This window comes from Cyprinus carpio, chromosome B1 (genome assembly GCF_018340385.1).
Source record: "Cyprinus carpio isolate SPL01 chromosome B1, ASM1834038v1, whole genome shotgun sequence".
Lineage (NCBI taxonomy): Eukaryota > Metazoa > Chordata > Actinopteri > Cypriniformes > Cyprinidae > Cyprinus > Cyprinus carpio.
This window is the reverse complement of record NC_056597.1, coordinates 5,700,700-5,718,925: the sequence shown is the minus strand read 5'-3', so window position 1 is coordinate 5,718,925 and position 18,226 is coordinate 5,700,700. Positions and strand designations below refer to the sequence as shown.

Here is an 18,226-nt window from a genome sequence, read left to right as displayed (position 1 = left end):
AGCTTAGGTACATCATAGACCCATTGAAACTTAGGCTTACGATGCTTTCGGAAATAGCAGCCCTGGTTGTTTCAAACTTCCTCCATTAAGAGTAATGGAGACTACATGCTTCTGCAAACCTTTAATGCAGCAGAAATTTTACTATACACTTCCCCAGATCTGTGCCTCTATACCAGGGTTCCTCAAATCTTGCCCTGAAGGGCCAATGCGCTCCAGTTTAGTTCCAACCCTGATCAAACTCACCTACCTGTGATTTTATTATCCTGAAGACCTTGATTAGCAATGCTTAGGTGTGTTTGATTAGGGTTAGAGCTAAACTCTGCAGTAAAGTGGATCTTATGGGCCAGATTTGAGGATCCCCTCTCTATACGATCTTATCTTAGAGGTCTACAGACAGTTCCTTGGACTTCATGGCTTGGTTTGTGTCCTGACATGCACTGTTAACTGTGGGAGCTTATATAGACAGCTGTGTGCCTTTCCAAAGCATGTCCAATCAACTGAATTTACCACAGTTAATCCATGCGTTTATGACCTCAAGGTTAGATTATTGTAATGCTTTATTGGGTGGTTGTTCTGCATGCTTAGTAAACAAACTCCAGTTAGTCCAAAATGCAGCAGCTAGAGTTCTTACTAGAACCAGGAAGTATGACCATATTAGCCCGGTCCTGTCAACACTGCACTGGCTCCCTATCAAACATCATATAGATTTTAAAATCTTGCTTATTACTTATAAAGCCCTGAATGGTTTAGCACCTCAGTATTTGAATGAGCTCTTGTTACATTATAATCCTCCATGTCCGCTGCATTCTCAAAACTCAGGCAATTTGATAATACATAGAATATCAAAAACAACTGCGGGCGGCAGATCCTATTCCTATTTAGCGCCTAAACTCTGGAATAACCTACCTAACATTGTTCGGGAGACAGACACACTCTTGCAGTTTAAATCTAGATTAAAGACCCATCTCTTTAACCTGGTTTACACATAACACACTAATATGCTTCTAATATCCAAATCCGTTAAAGGATTTTTAGGCTGCATCAGTTAGGTGAACCGGAACTGGGAACACTTCCCATAACACCTGATGTACTTGTTACATCGTTAGAAGAATGGCATCTATGCTAATATTAGTCTGTTTCTCTCTTATTCCGAGGTCACCGTAGCCACCAGATCCAGTCTGTATCCAAGTCAGAGGGTCACTGAAGTCACCCAGATCCAGTACGTATCCAGACCAGATGGTGGCTCAGCATCTAGAAAGGACCTCTTCAGCCCTGAAAGACAGCGGAGACCAGGACATCTAGAGCCCCAGAGACAGATCCCCTGTAAAGACCTTGTCACAGACGACCACCGGGACAAAACCACAGGAAACAGATGATTCTTCTGCACAATCTGACTTTGCTTCAGCCTGGAATTGAACTGCTGGTTTCGTCTGGTCAGAGGAGAACTGGCCCCCCGACTGAGCCTGTTTTCTCCCAAGGTTTTTTCTCCATTCTGTCACCGATGGAGTTTTGGTTCCTTGCCGCTGTCGCCTCTGGATTGCTTAGTTGGGGACACTTCATTTACAGCGATATCGTTGAATTGATTGCAAATTATTGCACAGATACTATTTAAACTGAACTGAGATGATGACATCACTGAATTCAGTGATGAACTGGCTTTAACTGTCCTTTGGCATTATTGACACACTGTTTTCCTAATTAATGTTGTTGAGTTGCTTTGATGTAATCTTTTTTGTTTAAAGCGCTATATAAATAAAGGTGACTTGACTTGACAGATGGACTCTAATCAAGTTGTAAAAACATCTCGAGGATGATCAGTGGAAACAGTATGCACCTGAGCTCGATTTTGAGTGTCATGACAAAGGCTGTGAATACTTATGTAGATGTGATTTTCTTCATTTTTTATTTTTAATAAATTTGCAAATATTTCAAACAAACTTCTTTCATGGTGTCATTATGGGGTATTGTTTGTAGAATTTTGAGGAAAATAATTTAATCTAATCAATTTTGGAATAAGGCTTTAACATAACAAAATGTGGAAAAAATGAAGTGCTGTGAATACTTTCCGGATGCTATAGATGAAAATTGCCACTGCTCTAAATGTAGTGAATAGCAGGAGAGCACATGGCATGCATGATATTAAGAAATCATGTATATTGATCATTTTCACAAGTAATAGATTTCTATTTGTATTTGATGTAATAGGGTTGAGTTGTTAAGCTTAAAACCACAATATAACAATATTAATAAGTTATAGTTATAAAAGAAGGTGGTAACTTGCTTAGGCTATATGATTTCACTTCCTGTTAACGAGGTCACATAAGGATCAGTTTATTATTTTTATGGGGGGAGAATGATTTGTGTAACAGGGTTGAGGGGTTACTGAGGTACGGAACTAAATAATATGATTTTAATGAATAATCATGAATTTACTTAGAAAAAATAAATAAATACATTTGCATACCTTTTATGAACCTTGACACTGCTATTTACTTGGCAGTCTATGGGACAGTCTCAAGCCTCCAGGTTTTCATCCAAAATATCTTTAATTCTGTTCCGAAGACGAACGGAGCTTTTATGGGTTTGGAACAACATGGGGGTAAGTAATTGATGACAAAATTTTCATTTTGGGGTGGAGTATCCCTTTAACATTTCAACAATATGAATTCTTTGTTCAGACAACTGTGTTTGACTAGTTGGGGCAACATTTGGGGTAATTTTGTTTGTCTGACAAGGGTTTTTATGTAGTTTCAAGAAAATAGCATTTTTGAGCATTTGAGACTCAAAAGGTTTCTTAAACTGGAAATGAGCAGTTTCATTTTTTATTTTTTACAGTGTACAGTATGTGGACAATAATGTGTTTTTTGAACCTTAAACCACATACAGGTGCTGGTCATATAATTAGAATATCATCAAAAAGTTTATTTATTTCTCTAATTCCATTCAAAAAGTGAAACTTGTATATTAAATTCATTTATTACACACTGACTGATATAGTTCAAATGTTTATTTCTTTTAATTTTGATGATTATAACTTACAACTAAGGAAAATCCCAAATTCAGTATCTCAGAAAATTAGAATATCGTGAAAAGGTTCAATATTGAAGACACCTGGTGCCACACTCTAATCAGCTAATTAACTTAACACCCGCAAAGGCCTTTAAATGGTCTCTCAGTCTAGTTCTGTAGGCTACACAATCATGGGGAAGACTGCTGACTTGACTAGTTGTCCAAAAGATGACCATTGACACCTTGCACAAGGAGGGCAAGACACAAAAGATCATTGCAAAAGAGGCTGGCTGTTCACAGAGCTCTGTGTCCAAGCACATTAATAGAGAGGCGAAGGGAAGGAAAAGATGTGGTAGGAAAAAAAGTGTACAAGCAATAGGGATAACCGCACCCTGGAGAGGATTGTGAAACAAAATTCAAAAATGTGGGGGAGATTCACAAAGAGTGGACTGCAGCTGGAGTCAGTGCTTCAAGAACCACTACGCACAGATGTATGCAAGACATGGGTTTCAGCTGTCGCATTCCTTGTATCAAGCCACTCTTGAAGAACAGACAGCGTCAGAAGAGTCTCGCCTAGGCTAAAGACAAAAAGGACTGGACTGCTGCTGAGTGGTCCAAAGTTATGTTCTCTGATGAAAGTAAATTTTGTATTTCCTTTGGAAATCAGGGTCCCAGAGTCTGGAGGAAGAGAGGAGAGGCACAAAATCCACATTGCTTGAGGTCCAGTGTGAAGTTTCCACAGTCAGTGATGGTTTGGGGTGCCATGTCATCTGCTGGTGTTGGTCCACTGTGTTTTCTGAGGGCCAAGGTCGACGCAGCCGTATACCAGGAAGTTTTAGGGCACTTCATGCTTCCTGCTGCTGACCAACTTTATGGAGATGCAGATTTCATTTTCCAACAGGACTTGGCACCTGCACACAGTGCCAAAGCTACCAGTACCAGGTTTAAGGACCATGGTATCCCTGTTCTTAATTGGCCAGCAAACTCGCCTGACCTTAATCCCATAGAAAATCTATGGGGTATTGTGAAGAGGAAGATGTGATATGCTAGACACAAGAATGCAGAAGAGCTGAAGGCCACTATTAAAGCAGCCTGGGCTCTCATAACACCTGAGCAGTGCCACAGACTGATTGACTCCATGCCACACCGCATTGCTGCAGTAATTCAGGCAAAAGGAGCCCCATCTAAGTATTGAGTGCTGTACATGCTCATACTTTTCATGTTCATACTTTTCAGTTGGCCAAGATTTCTAAAAATCCTTTCTTTGTATTGGTCTTAAGTAATATTCTAATTTTCTGAGAAACTGAATTTGGGATTTTTCTTAGTTGTCAGTTATAATCATCAAAATTAAAAGAAATAAACATTTGAAATATATCAGTCTGTGTGTAATGAATGAATATAATATACAAGTTTCACTTTTTGAATGGAATTAGTGAAATAAATAAACTTTTTGATGATATTCTAATTATAGGACCACCACCTGTAAACACATTGCATTACACCAAATACACAAAATAATGTTATTTTTAGCAATGTCATATGGGCTCTTTAACTTGTCTATAACTTGCCAAATTACCAAGTTGCATGAGAATCAAAACGCCAGGCCTAGTGAGACTGACTTGGTTTAAAAGGGATTAAAAAATAAGGAGTGGGTGGATTTTTATCATTGTAGGGGGGTGGTGTTCACACTGCCAACACACATTTGTGTCCAAACACCATGTAAAAGTGGATTTTGCATAATAGGTGCCTTTAAAAAAACAAAACAACTAACACTAGCTTCTTTATTTTCTATTCTATTCTATTATATTCTATTCTATTCTATTCTATTCTATATATTCCTTTTCTTTTTATTTATTATTTTTTAATTTATTTTCATTTCAATATTGCGCTGTAAAGAGCAATACTATTTTTAATTTGTCTATAACTAGGTAAATGACCATGGAATAAGTATAATCTTTGTGTTAGGCGGTTCTTTGCCTCCACGTCGTGCATTTAAAATCCTTTAATGCACGGCTAGCCATTGATTATCCCTTACATATTGGACTATTATTGGTGCTACATAACTTGAAAATGCCCCCAATTCAGAAAAAGAGGGACTTCATGCTGAAGAGAGACTTCATGCTTAACTGGTGCGTTTGAGATGGCAGAACACAAGATCCAGGGGGCGAGGTTGGATCCACATCTAGGGGGTGGAGATTGGTAGGTTTAGGGCCATCTCCAACCCCTGATCCCTAAACTCACCCATCTCCACCCCAGAACCTACTCTCTATTCCCTAGATCCAACCTCGCCCCCTGGATCTTGTGTTCTGCAGTGAGGGACTACTGGTACGTTTCCTAAAAGCAACAGTGGTGCAAGTTCTGTCGTGACCAACAGAGTTCAATAGAACTTGCGACCATAGTTATCGATGCTTTTGGTAAAAGCACCCCTGGTTTGAGGAATAAATCACATTTAATAGCCTATTTACAATTCAAAATTCAGTCAGAGCCATATAGAACTGTATATTCATATTTACATGTAAAGTTTCATATTACTTTATACTAATATTAGTCTGTTTCATTCTTATTCCAAGGTCACTGTAGCCACCTGGATGCAGTCCATATCCAGATCAGATTTCATTGATCACTGCAGTCACCTAGATCCAGTCTGTATCCAGACCAGATGGTGGTTCAGCACCTGAATGCCAAAAGAGACCTAGACAAATAGATGAACCCCAGAGACATCAGCTTGTTTTTTTGCTTTCAGAAAGCAGAGCAACAACAGGTTTTTTTTCATCAAATTTTTGTTCATCAGCTGATTCTGATGTTGGATTCAAGGGCTTCTCTCCATCCATGTTGTCACTGACAATATAAGTACTTTTAATAGTTGGATCCCATTACTCTTTTTGTTTCTGACATTTGTGAACTGGGTACAGTATTTCGTTCCCTCAAATGAGAATGAAACAAACTTGACATTAATTTCTGCCTAGGTTTTTGTGCAAAAAGGTGCAATTCACAATTTGTACTCATGGTGTTGCTATTGATCTTCCACAGTAATTACAGTGATAGAGGCACATGTAGCACTGAGGAGTTGCAGTCAATGTGACTTTTTATTACAATTACAAGTAGGGCTGCTGGGCATGTTCTCACTGAAATTATTCAGTTTGACTGGAATAAAGGGTAACATGAGTAGCATATTTCACAAGCATCCAAGTTTTTCAGTCAATCAAATTGCTGCATAAATCCATCTAATATCCACTTGAATGTGTAACTGCACTGCACAGCTTAATCAAATCAAATGTTCTTTGCTTTAGCCGGAAATAAAAAATGGACTGGTGTATCAAATTTGGTTGTTAACTTCATATTATGTATTTCACATAAATCTGTATTTTAAATGTGTATACTGTACATTATTCACAGCCATTTTTAATACTGGGTTAATTTTTTCTAGCCTGCTGTTTGCCAAAAGTTAACTATCTTATCTGGAAATGAGGAACAGTATTGTCTATTACTGTCTCTTGGCCCTTTGAATCTGTCATAAATTCCAGACTGTTTTAGGCATTACTGTACATCTGAGAGAGACCCAGCTGTTGTCACATCTTGTTTACAGAGGATCTAACCCAGCAGCTGACAAGCTCAAGGCATCATACATCAAAATGCTGTATTATCAAAGAGTAATTTTGACATAACTATCCTCTTCACGACAACATTAAACATCAGTGAGTAATTCTACAAGTTTTTATTTTTATTTATATTTGCGGGGCTTAAAGAGAGTTAATTTGTTCTTCCACAAATTAAAGCCTAATAAGGATCTTAAATCAGAGCAGAAAAATGCATTGCATTTCAGCCCGACGCAGTTCTCATTTTCCAGTCCTGCGCCGCGCAGTTTAAATAGCAAATGCATTTGCGCCCATTTGTGCGCTTATGGGTGTGCTGGTCTGAAAACGAGGTGTGTTCAAGCGCATTATTGTCGCGTTGCTATTTTGAGAAACTGAAAATAGACTGCGCCATAGACCAACTCAAACCTGGTCTAAAGTCTGGCGCAATGTTTTTTCTTTGTTATTTAAAGAGCGCGTAAGTATGGCGGGTCCACGCGCGTACAAGCGCTTATTACACACACAGGGACGCACAGTATCACACAAACATGCCAAATATTAAAAATTAAAGGATTACAATATAAAATAATATTACTGTGTAGGCTATATAAAAATGCCTACATGTCATAATGGATAGTCATCATCGCTGTATCAGAATTAGGCTACCTATTTGCTCGCGCACGAGCAGCTCCGTTTCATCTCGGAGTTCTGTCTTTGCGCTTGCGAATTTCGCTGTCTAAATAGAAAAATCCGTCATGGCACGAGCGCAACTGGCTCTTAAAGGGAGTGGGAGAAGACCCTCTGATTGCTTTATTGCACGTTACGTCCAAAAAACACCCATTAATCATTAAGAGGATAGGGACAACCCGTTTAGACCATTCGCCCGGGCGCGCCGACCGTTTTCCCGTCGTTAAATTAGCAAAAGTGGATTCGGACACGCCCTGAGTGCACCTGCGCCGTGCGCTTTAGACCATGCGCTTAGATCGTTAAAATAGGGCCCATGAAGTCTTGTTGAGAAACAAAACTGAGTTTAAGCTTAAAACAAAAACAAATATCTGTCCATGGGGAATGCAAACTTGATTTCCCTTTGAATGAAGTAGATTTTTCTTACCCCAAAGTGTGAAGTGTGATCAATTTCATATTGTTAGCAAGCAGAGCTATTCAAGTCTTAAGCTATCAAAAAGTAATGAAGATCTGTATGAAGTTATATTTCCATACAACTAATTACATTTAGAGACCATACTGTCATATTGTGTTCCTGTTCAATTTATCCCTTATATTTTCTATGCTTGGTCTTAAAATGATCTAAATTTTATCTTCATAAAACCTGCATAACCAATGGTTGTAGCATACAGTTATTTCTCTTTGAAAATGTTGGAATCATTTTATCATAATTTCACCTGTATGTAAACTCAGCAAAAAAAAAAAAAAAAAAAAAAACATTCTCTCACTTTCATCTGCTTTAATTTCCAGCAAATTTCTTAACACTTGTAAATATCTGTTTTAATGGGAAAATGATAAATAACTGTTCTTCATGTCTCTCTTTAGCACTTTGCAATTTAGTGGCTACATTTTCAGTCCTCATGACTCCTATGGAATGTTCACACAGATGAGCAGGGACTCTCGCCATCTTTCTTCCGTTTTTTTTTTTTTTTAAGAGTCAGAACCAGCGTTTATGGTTCATTGAACAAGTACGGAAAATATTGTTTTGTAAACTTTTTGAGATTTTACAAAATTATCTATAAAATACATTATTCTGTAAAATAGACACTTCTTTTTTGTTGAGTTTATTTGGCACTGATATTTTACATTGGTTAAACCCATCAATTACAATACCGACATACAAAACATTTGTTACTTGTAAATGTGTCTAATCCAAATACTTTACCCAACTGCAACAACTTTATCAAGTTTCTGCAGGTTTTAAAATAAATAGGGATATGCACATACGTGCAGTAGATAACATTTGCATTTGAAGGTAAGTATTACATTGATAATGATGGTCACTGGTCACTGACACGTATACTGGGAACAGGTACCAGGATCCAGGAATTTAGTAGAACATCCTAGAAAGACCATAGTCAGAATGTTCAGCCAGGAGTTTTGGTTAATTAATTTTCTAGTCTCTGATATTGCTGGCTGTCAGAGCTCTTTGCACCTTTCTCATTCCTAGGTTGATTGAGGAGCTCCTCTATTCGTTGAAGGTCATTATCAGTGTCCTGATGTTTCTCACACTTCATTTCCCCAATGAGATCATCTGTAAGCTTGAGACGAGCATTCCTATAATGGAGACATCAGCTCAATTTTCGGCTCAAAGTGAAAGTTATCCAATTCTGTCCAAGTACGAAAAGATTCTCTTTTCCTGGTGTAACTAACCATTCAGCGACTCTCAGCTCATGTAGCTCTCGTCTTTCCCGTTGTCTCTTGTCATGCATGGACTCGCCCCCCAGCTTCTGCAGACCAATGATTACAACTCCAGCCGGCAGCCTGTTATAACATCACATGTTTGTCAAAGAGTAATTAAACAATATCACATGAGCGAGAGTGCTGCTGATATAAACACAAGGTGTGCAGGCTGTTCTGAGTGCTGAATAATAGTCAATTTTAATTTCAGTTTATTTTATTTTTTTCATATTTTCATTATTTTAATATGCAATGGATTATCAACAATAAAACAACACAAAGAACAATTCTTCAGGAAACTATATGCTAAGAATTTATTTCATTTGCATATCTCAAGTGAGAAAAATATATAAATCCATGTGTTTTGTTGACACTAGAAAAAAAGGCTTTTCTTACAGATTTCTTTTGTCTTGTTTTCAGCCAAAATATAAAAAAATTATTAAATCAAGAAGGATTTTCTAGACAAGTAAAAATGTAATTATTGTCTTGTTTTCGAGAAAAAAAAAAAAAAAAAAAAAGAGTCAAAACTAAGTGAGTTTTTGCTTAGAACAAGCAAAATAATCTGCCAATGGGGTAAGCAAAATAATCTTATTTCAAACAGAAAACATGATTATTTTGCTTACCCTATTGACAGATTATTTTGCTTGTTTCAATTTTAGCATGGGTTTTTTTTTTTCTGAAAACAAGACAATAATTTTTACTTGCCTTCTTGATTTTTTGTTTTTATTTTGGCTGCAAACAAGACAAAAAAATCTAAGTAAGAAAAGCATTTTTTTTTTTTGCAGTGCAGATGTGTAAAATTATGCTTAACGTGTAACAAAGTGTGAAAAGAACAAAAACCCATCTTTGTATATTATGTTACTTATCCTGCCAAAATTTCACTGGCCCCACCATGAAACACACACACACATATATATATATATATATATATATATATATATATATATATATATATATATACAAACACACACACACATACACACACACACACACACACACAACAGAACAAATGTTCATGTTAAGTACACCGAGTGCTTTAAGTTTTCACATAGGTCTAACAGAATTCAAGGTATAGAATATAATGTATACATTTAATATACTTCATCTTTATTATATAATTCATCCTTATTAAAGCTAGGTAGGTTATTCAGTGTAGAGCAAATTTAACCAGTGACTTTCTCTTTTTCATTTGTTCCTTAATTAACATTAATGACTCATGACAGGATCTGCTGTCACTTTAAAGACCAAATGCATGGATTACATATTTTCTTCCAATTGTTCATGTTGATATAATATGTATTACCAAGAATGTGCTTACAAGGATATTCACCAAAAATAGGCATTTTGACTTATTTTCTGTTTTTGGCCAGATACTTCTAATTTTAACTGAGTAAAATTTTCCACTCAGTATCTGTGCTTTCACTTAAAGCAGACATAAACTTATTGTTGTAAATACAAATTCAGTATGGCTCATTTTTATTAGTAGTAGTAGTACTAGTAGCAGCAGTAGTAGTTTTGGTATATTGTATGTGTTGTGTTCATTAATAAATTGACAAACTTAAAAAACTAGCCAAACTAAAATTAAACATACAATGATCAAGGTAGTATATAGTCAATAGGGACATCGAGTTTTTTATGTAACTTGTGCGTGTAACTGCTTTAGGTTGAAAAACAACATACTGTATAAGGGGAAACTGTGTAACAGGGACGGGCAGTTTTGAGAGTAACCAGACATTTACCATGTAATGTGCATGTGTTATGGGGTGATGTACACTAAGCAACATGATTGGCTCAAAGGTCCTAATCCAGGGATCTCCAACCCTGCTCCTGGAGCGCTACCATCCTGCAGACTTCAGTTCCAACCCTGCTCCAACACACCTGTCTGTAATTATCAAGTAGCCTTGAACACCTTGATTAGCTGGTTCAGGTGTGTTTGATTGGGGTTGGAGCTGAAATCTGCAGGACAGTAGCTCTCCAGGAGCAGGGTTGGAGACCCCTGTCCTAATCTGTCCTTCAATGTATCTTTTTACATAGTATAAAAAGTGGGCTCTGAGTCTGTGTGTTATCTCTTTGCCCACAGACTCAAGCTGTGTGTAAACCAGATCATTCTCTGCAGAGAATGAAAGCAATACAAAGACAAAACTCTGTTTGGTTTTTCATTCTTAGTCTCTAAAAATTGTTATTGAATTAGAATTTCCACAACATATGTCTTCAATTTGTTTATATTTTTTCGTTTTAGTTTTCGTTAACAACAATAACACTGATGAAATGCTCCATGATCTTTCACTGACCCATTTCCAAGTCCAATAATAGTGAGCATGTTAACGTGTAACAGTCTTCACACTTTGTAGAGCATAATGTACTATGCATAGCCTTTATTCACTTTGTTGCACCTGACTGAGGCATTACGGTCTGTCTGTCTGCACACTGTGTGCTCCAGGTGTGTTAAACAGCTGTGTGAGGCTCTTCTAACTTAAGCATCTCTGCTAATGAGGGGAAAAGTGAGAAAGTACTAATGAACCTAAAACAAAAAGAAATATAAAAGGAACATTGAAAAAAAAAAAAAAGTAAAACAGAGCACAGCACAGCTGATAGCTCTTCAGATCAAAGACTTCTGTTTAGCATATGGGTACCTCTGGTAATGAGAAATGAAAAATGAAAAGAGAAGAACTGGAGGAGCAAAAGGGGGGAAGGGAGTTGTTTTGGCTGGGGGATGCAGATGCAAGACAGAGGGTTACAGGGAAGGCCACAGCTGACTGACAGAACACCCTCAGAGAGGGAGGGAGGGAGATGGTAGTGTGAGGGGGCAAAGAGTGCAGTATTGCTCCAGGGTAGACACATCTCTCCAGGGAGAGCAACATCGCTGAGATGCACGCACACGCACACACACACACAACCACCCCCCCCCCCCCGTTCTACTCACCCCAGTATAGCTCCTATGGCCGTACCAGCCAGTAGCCCTCTAAGTCCCAGATTCAGCCGGAACACTCCTCCTGTGAGAGCTGAACACACATGCATAAACTGTCATTCTATCTGTCATCTTAGTATGTTCAGCAAAAATGCTTTTAAACTCACTTAACTTGAGGCACAGACACAGGCCTACTAAAATACCATCACCTACAGACCCAGAGGATGAGGAGTTTGTGAACTTACCACCTGCAACAGCAAAATGGCTCAGAGCATTTTTGTCTCTGTACACTGTCAATCCAGTACTTACAGTGCTGTAAAAAATAAATACATAAATAAATAAAAAAAGATTTGAACAGCATCAAGTGTTTATCATAATTGTGGAAACCTGACAGGCTATTAATTTTCCTGCAGCGACAATCCTAGTACAGAAGTTCTAAACCTATTCTACTGTTTTGAAACATCCTGTATACATTTCTAAAACTCAAATGTGCTGTTGAAATAATGCTGCTCATTGGAAAGGTATAGTTTTTAATTTGAACTAACTAGCAGTGCCTAAAGAAAAGAAAAGAAATGAAATAATGACTGTTTTCAAATAGGTTTCCCCAAACAGTCCTACCACCCTTTTCAGCCTTCCCCAAAATCACACCATTGGCTAAATCAGTAATGTTTTCACAATTTTCAAAAAGAGGTAAAAATAGAGAAAGACTGATAGCGGCAGTCAGAATGGAGGAAAAAAAAAACATCCGCCATTTCCATAAACACTATATTAGAAAACACCCTCATAGCATCATTACCTTTTTTATGCAAAGGTGCAGTATAAAGTGTTGTTAATGTACAGGTCCTTCTCAAAAAATTAGCATATTGTGAAAAAGTTCATTATTTTCCATAATGTAATGATAAAAATTAAACTTTCATATATTTTAGATTCATTGCACACCAACTGAAATATTTCAGGTCTTTTATTGTTTTAATACTGATAATTTTGGCATACAGCTCATGAAAACCCAAAATTCCTATCTCAAAAAATTAGCATATCATGAAAAGGTTCTCTAAACGAGCTATTAACCTAATATCTGAATCAACTAATTAAATATAAACACCTGCAAAAGATTCCTGAGGCTTTTAAAAACTCCCAGCCTGGTTCATTACTCAAAACCGCAATCATGGGTAAGACTGGCGACCTGACTGCTGTCCAGAAGGCCATCATTGACACCCTCAAGCGAGAGGGTAAGACACAGAAAGAAATTTCTGAACGAATAGGCTGTTCCCAGAGTGCTGTATCAAGGCACCTCAGTGGGAAGTCTGTGGGAAGGAAAAAGTGTGGCAAAAAACGCTGCGCAACGAGAAGAGGTGACCGGACCCTGAGGAAGATTGTGGAGAAGGACCGATTCCAGACCTTGGGGGGACCTGCGGAAGCAGTGGACTGAGTCTGGAGTAGAAACATCCAGAGCCACCGTGCACAGGCGTGTGCTTTTGAACCAGAAACAGCGGCAGAAGCGCCTGACCTGGGCTACAGAGAAGCAGAACTGGACTGTTGCTCAGTGGTCCAAAGTACTTTTTTCTGTTCGGATGAAAGCAAATTTTGCATGTCATTCGGAAATCAAGGTGCCAGAGTCTGGAGGAAGACTGGGGAGAAGGAAATGCCAAAATGCCTGAAGTCCAGTGTCAAGTACCCACAGTCAGTGATGGTCTGGGGTGCCATGTCAGCTGCTGGTGTTGGTCCACTGTGTTTTATCAAGGGCTTGGTCAATGCAGCTAGCTATCAGGAGATTTTGGAGCACTTCATGCTTCCATCTGCTGAAAGGCTTTATGGAGATGAAGATTTTCGTTTTTCAGCACGACCTGGCACCTGCTCACAGTGCCAAAACCACTGGTAAATGGTTTACTGACCATGGTATTACTGTGCTCAATTGGCCTGCCAACTCTCCTGACCTGAACCCCATAGAGAATCTGTGGGATATTGTGAAGAGAAAGTTGAGAGACGCAAGACCCAACACTCTGGATGAGCTTAAGGCCGCTATCGAAGCATCCTGGGCCTCCATAACACCTCAGCAGTGCCACAGGCTGATTGCCTCCATGCCACGCCGCATTGAAGCAGTCATTTCTGCAAAAGGATTCCCGACCAAGTATTGAGTGCATAACTGAACATAATTATTTGAAGGTTGACTTTTTTTGTATTAAAAACACTTTTCTTTTATTGGTCGGATGAAATATGCTAATTTTTTGAGATAGGAAATTTTGGGTTTTCATGAGCTGTATGCCAAAATCATCAGTATTAAAACAATAAAAGACCTGAAATATTTCAGTGGGTGTGCAATGAATCTAAAATATATGAAAGTTTAATTTTTATCATTACATTATGGAAAATAATGAACTTTTTCACAATATGCTAATTTTTTGAGAAGGACCTGTATATACATTTTTTTTATTAAAATATTTTAAAACTTTGCATGATTTGACTATTAAAATGCATCCTCACAGTCTGTGAAACGGGTCCACAATAGGCTTACATAAATTGTAAAATTATAGAAAAAGTTCACTCAGAAATGAACATTTGCAAAGAATGTCCACACTCTCAGGCCATCCATGACATATATGAGTTTGTTTCTTTAAAGGAAATAGATCACTTGCTTATTAATGGATCCTGTGCAGTTAATTGGTGCATTCAGAGAACAAACAGCTGTTAAAAACATCACAATAATAAAGTCAGACGACTTACATCACGGTCCTTCAAATAACGTCTTGTGAAAGGAAAAGCTGCATGTTTGCAAGAAACAAATTCATCAAGATGTCACTTCCGAATCAGAATCTATAAAAAACTTTTTCTCTAGTGAAAAAGTCCATCCTCTGTTGTCCTCTCTCATAAAAACCTTTCTTTAGAACTGTTTTAGCTTGACAGAGCTTGATCTGTGCATATTTCTCTCCTAATTCAAACAAGATAACTTTTTTCACTAGAGAAAGCAATATTATGGATTATATAAGACAAAACAGTCCAAAACATTTTTCTCACATTATCACATTTTATTCGCTATAGTTTAGGAAATCTTAATAAAATATGACAAGAAGTCAGAGTTAAATTGTGTCAGAACAAATTCATCTTGACAACGTCAGATAACTTTGATAGAAAGGTATGTAACAAAACATGGTCTGGTCAAGGTGTCAAATCCAATTTTTGGTTCCAAATTTTTGATCAATTTTACTTGTAGTCCACTCTATGAAGAAATCTGGGGTATAATATGTCACAGTTTACTTTATTTTGCTATCCTCACTTACATTTATGAACTATAGTGTTCTGCATCCACTACTAAAAAATATAAAAAATTATATCTGGTGTTTGAATCATTTTTGGTTTAACTGTATATGGGTGGATTTTGATGTGAGAGGACAACAGGTTCCAATGGAGGAAGTAATATCATGAATTATTGGGTTGTATTTTAGCCAGAAGTGATGGTTTAAAAAAAAAAGTTAAAAAGTCTTATTGATGGATTTGTTTTATACAAACATTTAGATTTACAGTACACACAGGACATTAACTGATGTGGATTACTGTAGTGTTTTTAATCAGTTGTTTGGACCCTCATTCTGATGACACCCCTTCACTGCAGAGGATGCATTGGCAAGCTTATGATATAATGCAAAAAAAAAAAAAAAAAAAAAAAGCAAAACAATATACTTAAAAAAAAAGGCTGAGGGGGAATACATTTACAGCAAATGTTCATTTTCAAGTATATCTTTATGCCAGACAAGTTCATTTAAACATGTAATTAAATGTTTCACAAATTAAACCTAAACATATCTAAACTTACTTAAACATGGTCACAAAAGCTGCTACCCTCCAGCTCCACCTCCAGCCAAAGCGCACAAACCCACGAATAGCTGCATTATGGGCTGAGCGCTGGACAGACACAAATATATACACAAAACATCACTGTATGCACATTTCAGTCCCATAAGATAATAATGTGCATTTCTCAGCTGTACAAAATATAAAAACAAAGCAATTCAAGCATCAAAAAACATATTTTACAGTACTCAAGTATACTGATGCATTAATGGACAATGAGGGCAGATGTCAGTGTGAATGAAAATCTATTGCTACAAAACAGATACATTTGATGTTCTTTTTGTCTTACCACTGCATCCACTCTGTTTTGGTAAATTTCAGCCTGGCTGAGCTGGATGAATCTCTCACGAGCATGTCTTGCTCCTGGTAGGCCTCCATAGACCATCCCAACCACAGCTGCAGCAATGCCACTCTTTACTATATTCCTTAACTCCTCTGAGTAAATCTGACCCTCGCTGAGCGAAAAGCAGAACAGAGTATAAAGAGAGGCAAATGCACCATGCCCACAAATGTTCCATAAAGGTATCTCTGATACTGTGTGTTACAAATATGGCATATCATCTGGTTGTGCTTAGTTAACTGTGAATTAAATCTCATATCACATGCATCAAACAAGGCCAGTGAAAGGCAAAGAACTACACATTTAAAGTCTGATTACAATGGCAGAGCAACACAACAGTGTGTTATGTATTGCAGACACACCACTGATACTTACCTCCTGTAGAAAAGATATTTGATCCGATCCCATCCTGTGTCAGGAAACTCTGGTTTATCTAGGTGCTGTGGTAAGGTCTGTGTGGAGGTACTATCAGAAGCATGGACACTAGGAAGACTGAACCCCAGAAGACTCAGATGTGAGCCCTCAAGTCCATGTGCATCTGTCCCCCCACATGTGGGTGATGAATTCTGCCCGTCTGCAGTACGCATCAACAAGCTGTTTAATCACAGAAACACAAGGCCAGAGGTATAAGAGCGTGTTTATGCATGTTCATCCACACTGACACGCATGCCCTATGGTTAAACGACAGAATCATACAGACAGGCTGCATTTAACACCTGAAGCAACACAGCTGTCAAAAAGAGTTTCAGCATCACAGAGGAATAAATTATAGAAGCTTGTTTCCGACATGAGATAAAAAATAAATAAATAAAAAAATTGCCACTTTTTGTATCACAATTCAGACTTTAGCCTATTTCTTGTAATTCTGAGAAAAAACGTAAGTTATATAAACAAAGAATTTAGACTCTTATCCAGGCAATTACAAGTTTACATCTTAAAATCCTTTATATCTAATGATTCTGCCCTTTTCCCTCAAAATTCTGAGTTATCTCATTTACAGGGAATTGTAACCTCCCTGGTGAAAAACAATATACTTAAATTTATTTGAAATACATTGATTTCATGCTAAGTATACTATAAATACATATACATAATTATGTTCTTAATAAAAATACCCTGCAATTAAACTTTTGGTATACTAAACTAATTTTGTGCTTAATGCACTTTAATTGTGCAGAAGTAGTGCTGAGGTCTAACTAAAGATATACTTAAGAATATCTGACTGTGCTAACTGTGACTGACTGTGCTAAACTACTGCAAGTATACTTCACGTACACTTTAAATATCTTGCATTTAAAGACCTTATTAACAGTTTTATTAAAACACATTTTAGGCACATGTTGGAAGGTGCGTTAAGACATTAAAATATGTGCATTGTGCAATAAAGAAAAGTTCAAATAATGTTTAATTATAATTTTACATCAGTAAGTGACATGTCAGTTAATGAATTTGAAGTATACTTAGTATACAATAAATGTATTTTAAATGAATTATAGCATTGATCTTTTTTTTAAACTAGGGCTTTTATCTAACAATGCTCCCATTTTCTCAGAAGAACTGCGAAATAAAAACCCAGTTGCACATGCGAAGACACCCCACAATATCAAATCATAATTAAACCAAAAGTAATATGAATGCTGCTTTGGAGGAAAAATAGTCAAACACAAAGTAGAATTCAGCATGTTCAAAACAAGTGCAGAAAAACATGTTTTTTGAAGCAAAAAATGATATTCTACTTTCTCAACAAGCACTAACAAAATTCTAGTATTGCGTAATTAGTTTATTTTACCGCGTGTGGGCAAATTACATCGCTTAACAATTTAGGATAATTTGCAAAATGCTAAAAAAAAAAAAAAAAAAAAGAGTAGATTTTCTGAATGTAAATGACAGCACATATACAAAAATAAATACTGCAAAGCGTAGTATAAATCAATATGGACTAATTCTCATAAAATCAGACATGTCTCACCCGCTTTCTTTCAATGCTCCTTCAGCGACCATTACAATGTCAACATGCTCACTTCCTTACACAATGGCCAGATTACGCCATCTAGTGGTGGAGGACCCGACTAATTAAATCGGTTTAAAAATCAGTCTTGTTTATCTTGCTTAACAACGCCGTCAAAACATAAGGGAATAAAGAAAAAA

The 18,226-nt window shown here is 37.1% G+C and overlaps 1 protein-coding gene across 1 annotated transcript; it reads right to left on the bottom strand.

Annotated features, from left to right (window-relative positions):
- Positions 1 to 8,351: 8,351 nt before the first annotated feature.
- Positions 8,352 to 18,223, bottom strand: LOC109083312 (complex I assembly factor TIMMDC1, mitochondrial-like). The gene is made up of 9 exons (XM_019098114.2): positions 18,048 to 18,223; positions 16,454 to 16,672; positions 16,028 to 16,193; positions 15,701 to 15,789; positions 12,138 to 12,205; positions 11,908 to 11,986; positions 8,958 to 9,068; positions 8,740 to 8,861; positions 8,352 to 8,647 (listed from the first exon to the last, which is right to left on the bottom strand). Exons 1-9 carry the CDS (start codon positions 18,077 to 18,079, stop codon positions 8,592 to 8,594), a joined length of 942 nt encoding a protein of 313 aa, XP_018953659.1. The 5' UTR covers positions 18,080 to 18,223; the 3' UTR covers positions 8,352 to 8,591.
- Positions 18,224 to 18,226: the final 3 nt, after the last annotated feature.

What these genes read in the sequence shown, in the direction of transcription:
- LOC109083312 (XM_019098114.2), bottom strand. Translation starts at nt 18,079, where the DNA reads ATGGTCGCTGAAGGAGCATTGAAAGAAAGCGG. An exon ending in GGAGCATTGAAAGAAAGCGG is followed by an intron (nt 16,673 to 18,047) that starts GTGAGACATGTC and finishes GTGATTAAACAG; the next exon opens with CTTGTTGATGCGTACTGCAG. An exon ending in AAAACAGAGTGGATGCAGTG is followed by an intron (nt 15,790 to 16,027) that starts GTAAGACAAAAA and finishes GTGTCTGTCCAG; the next exon opens with CGCTCAGCCCATAATGCAGC.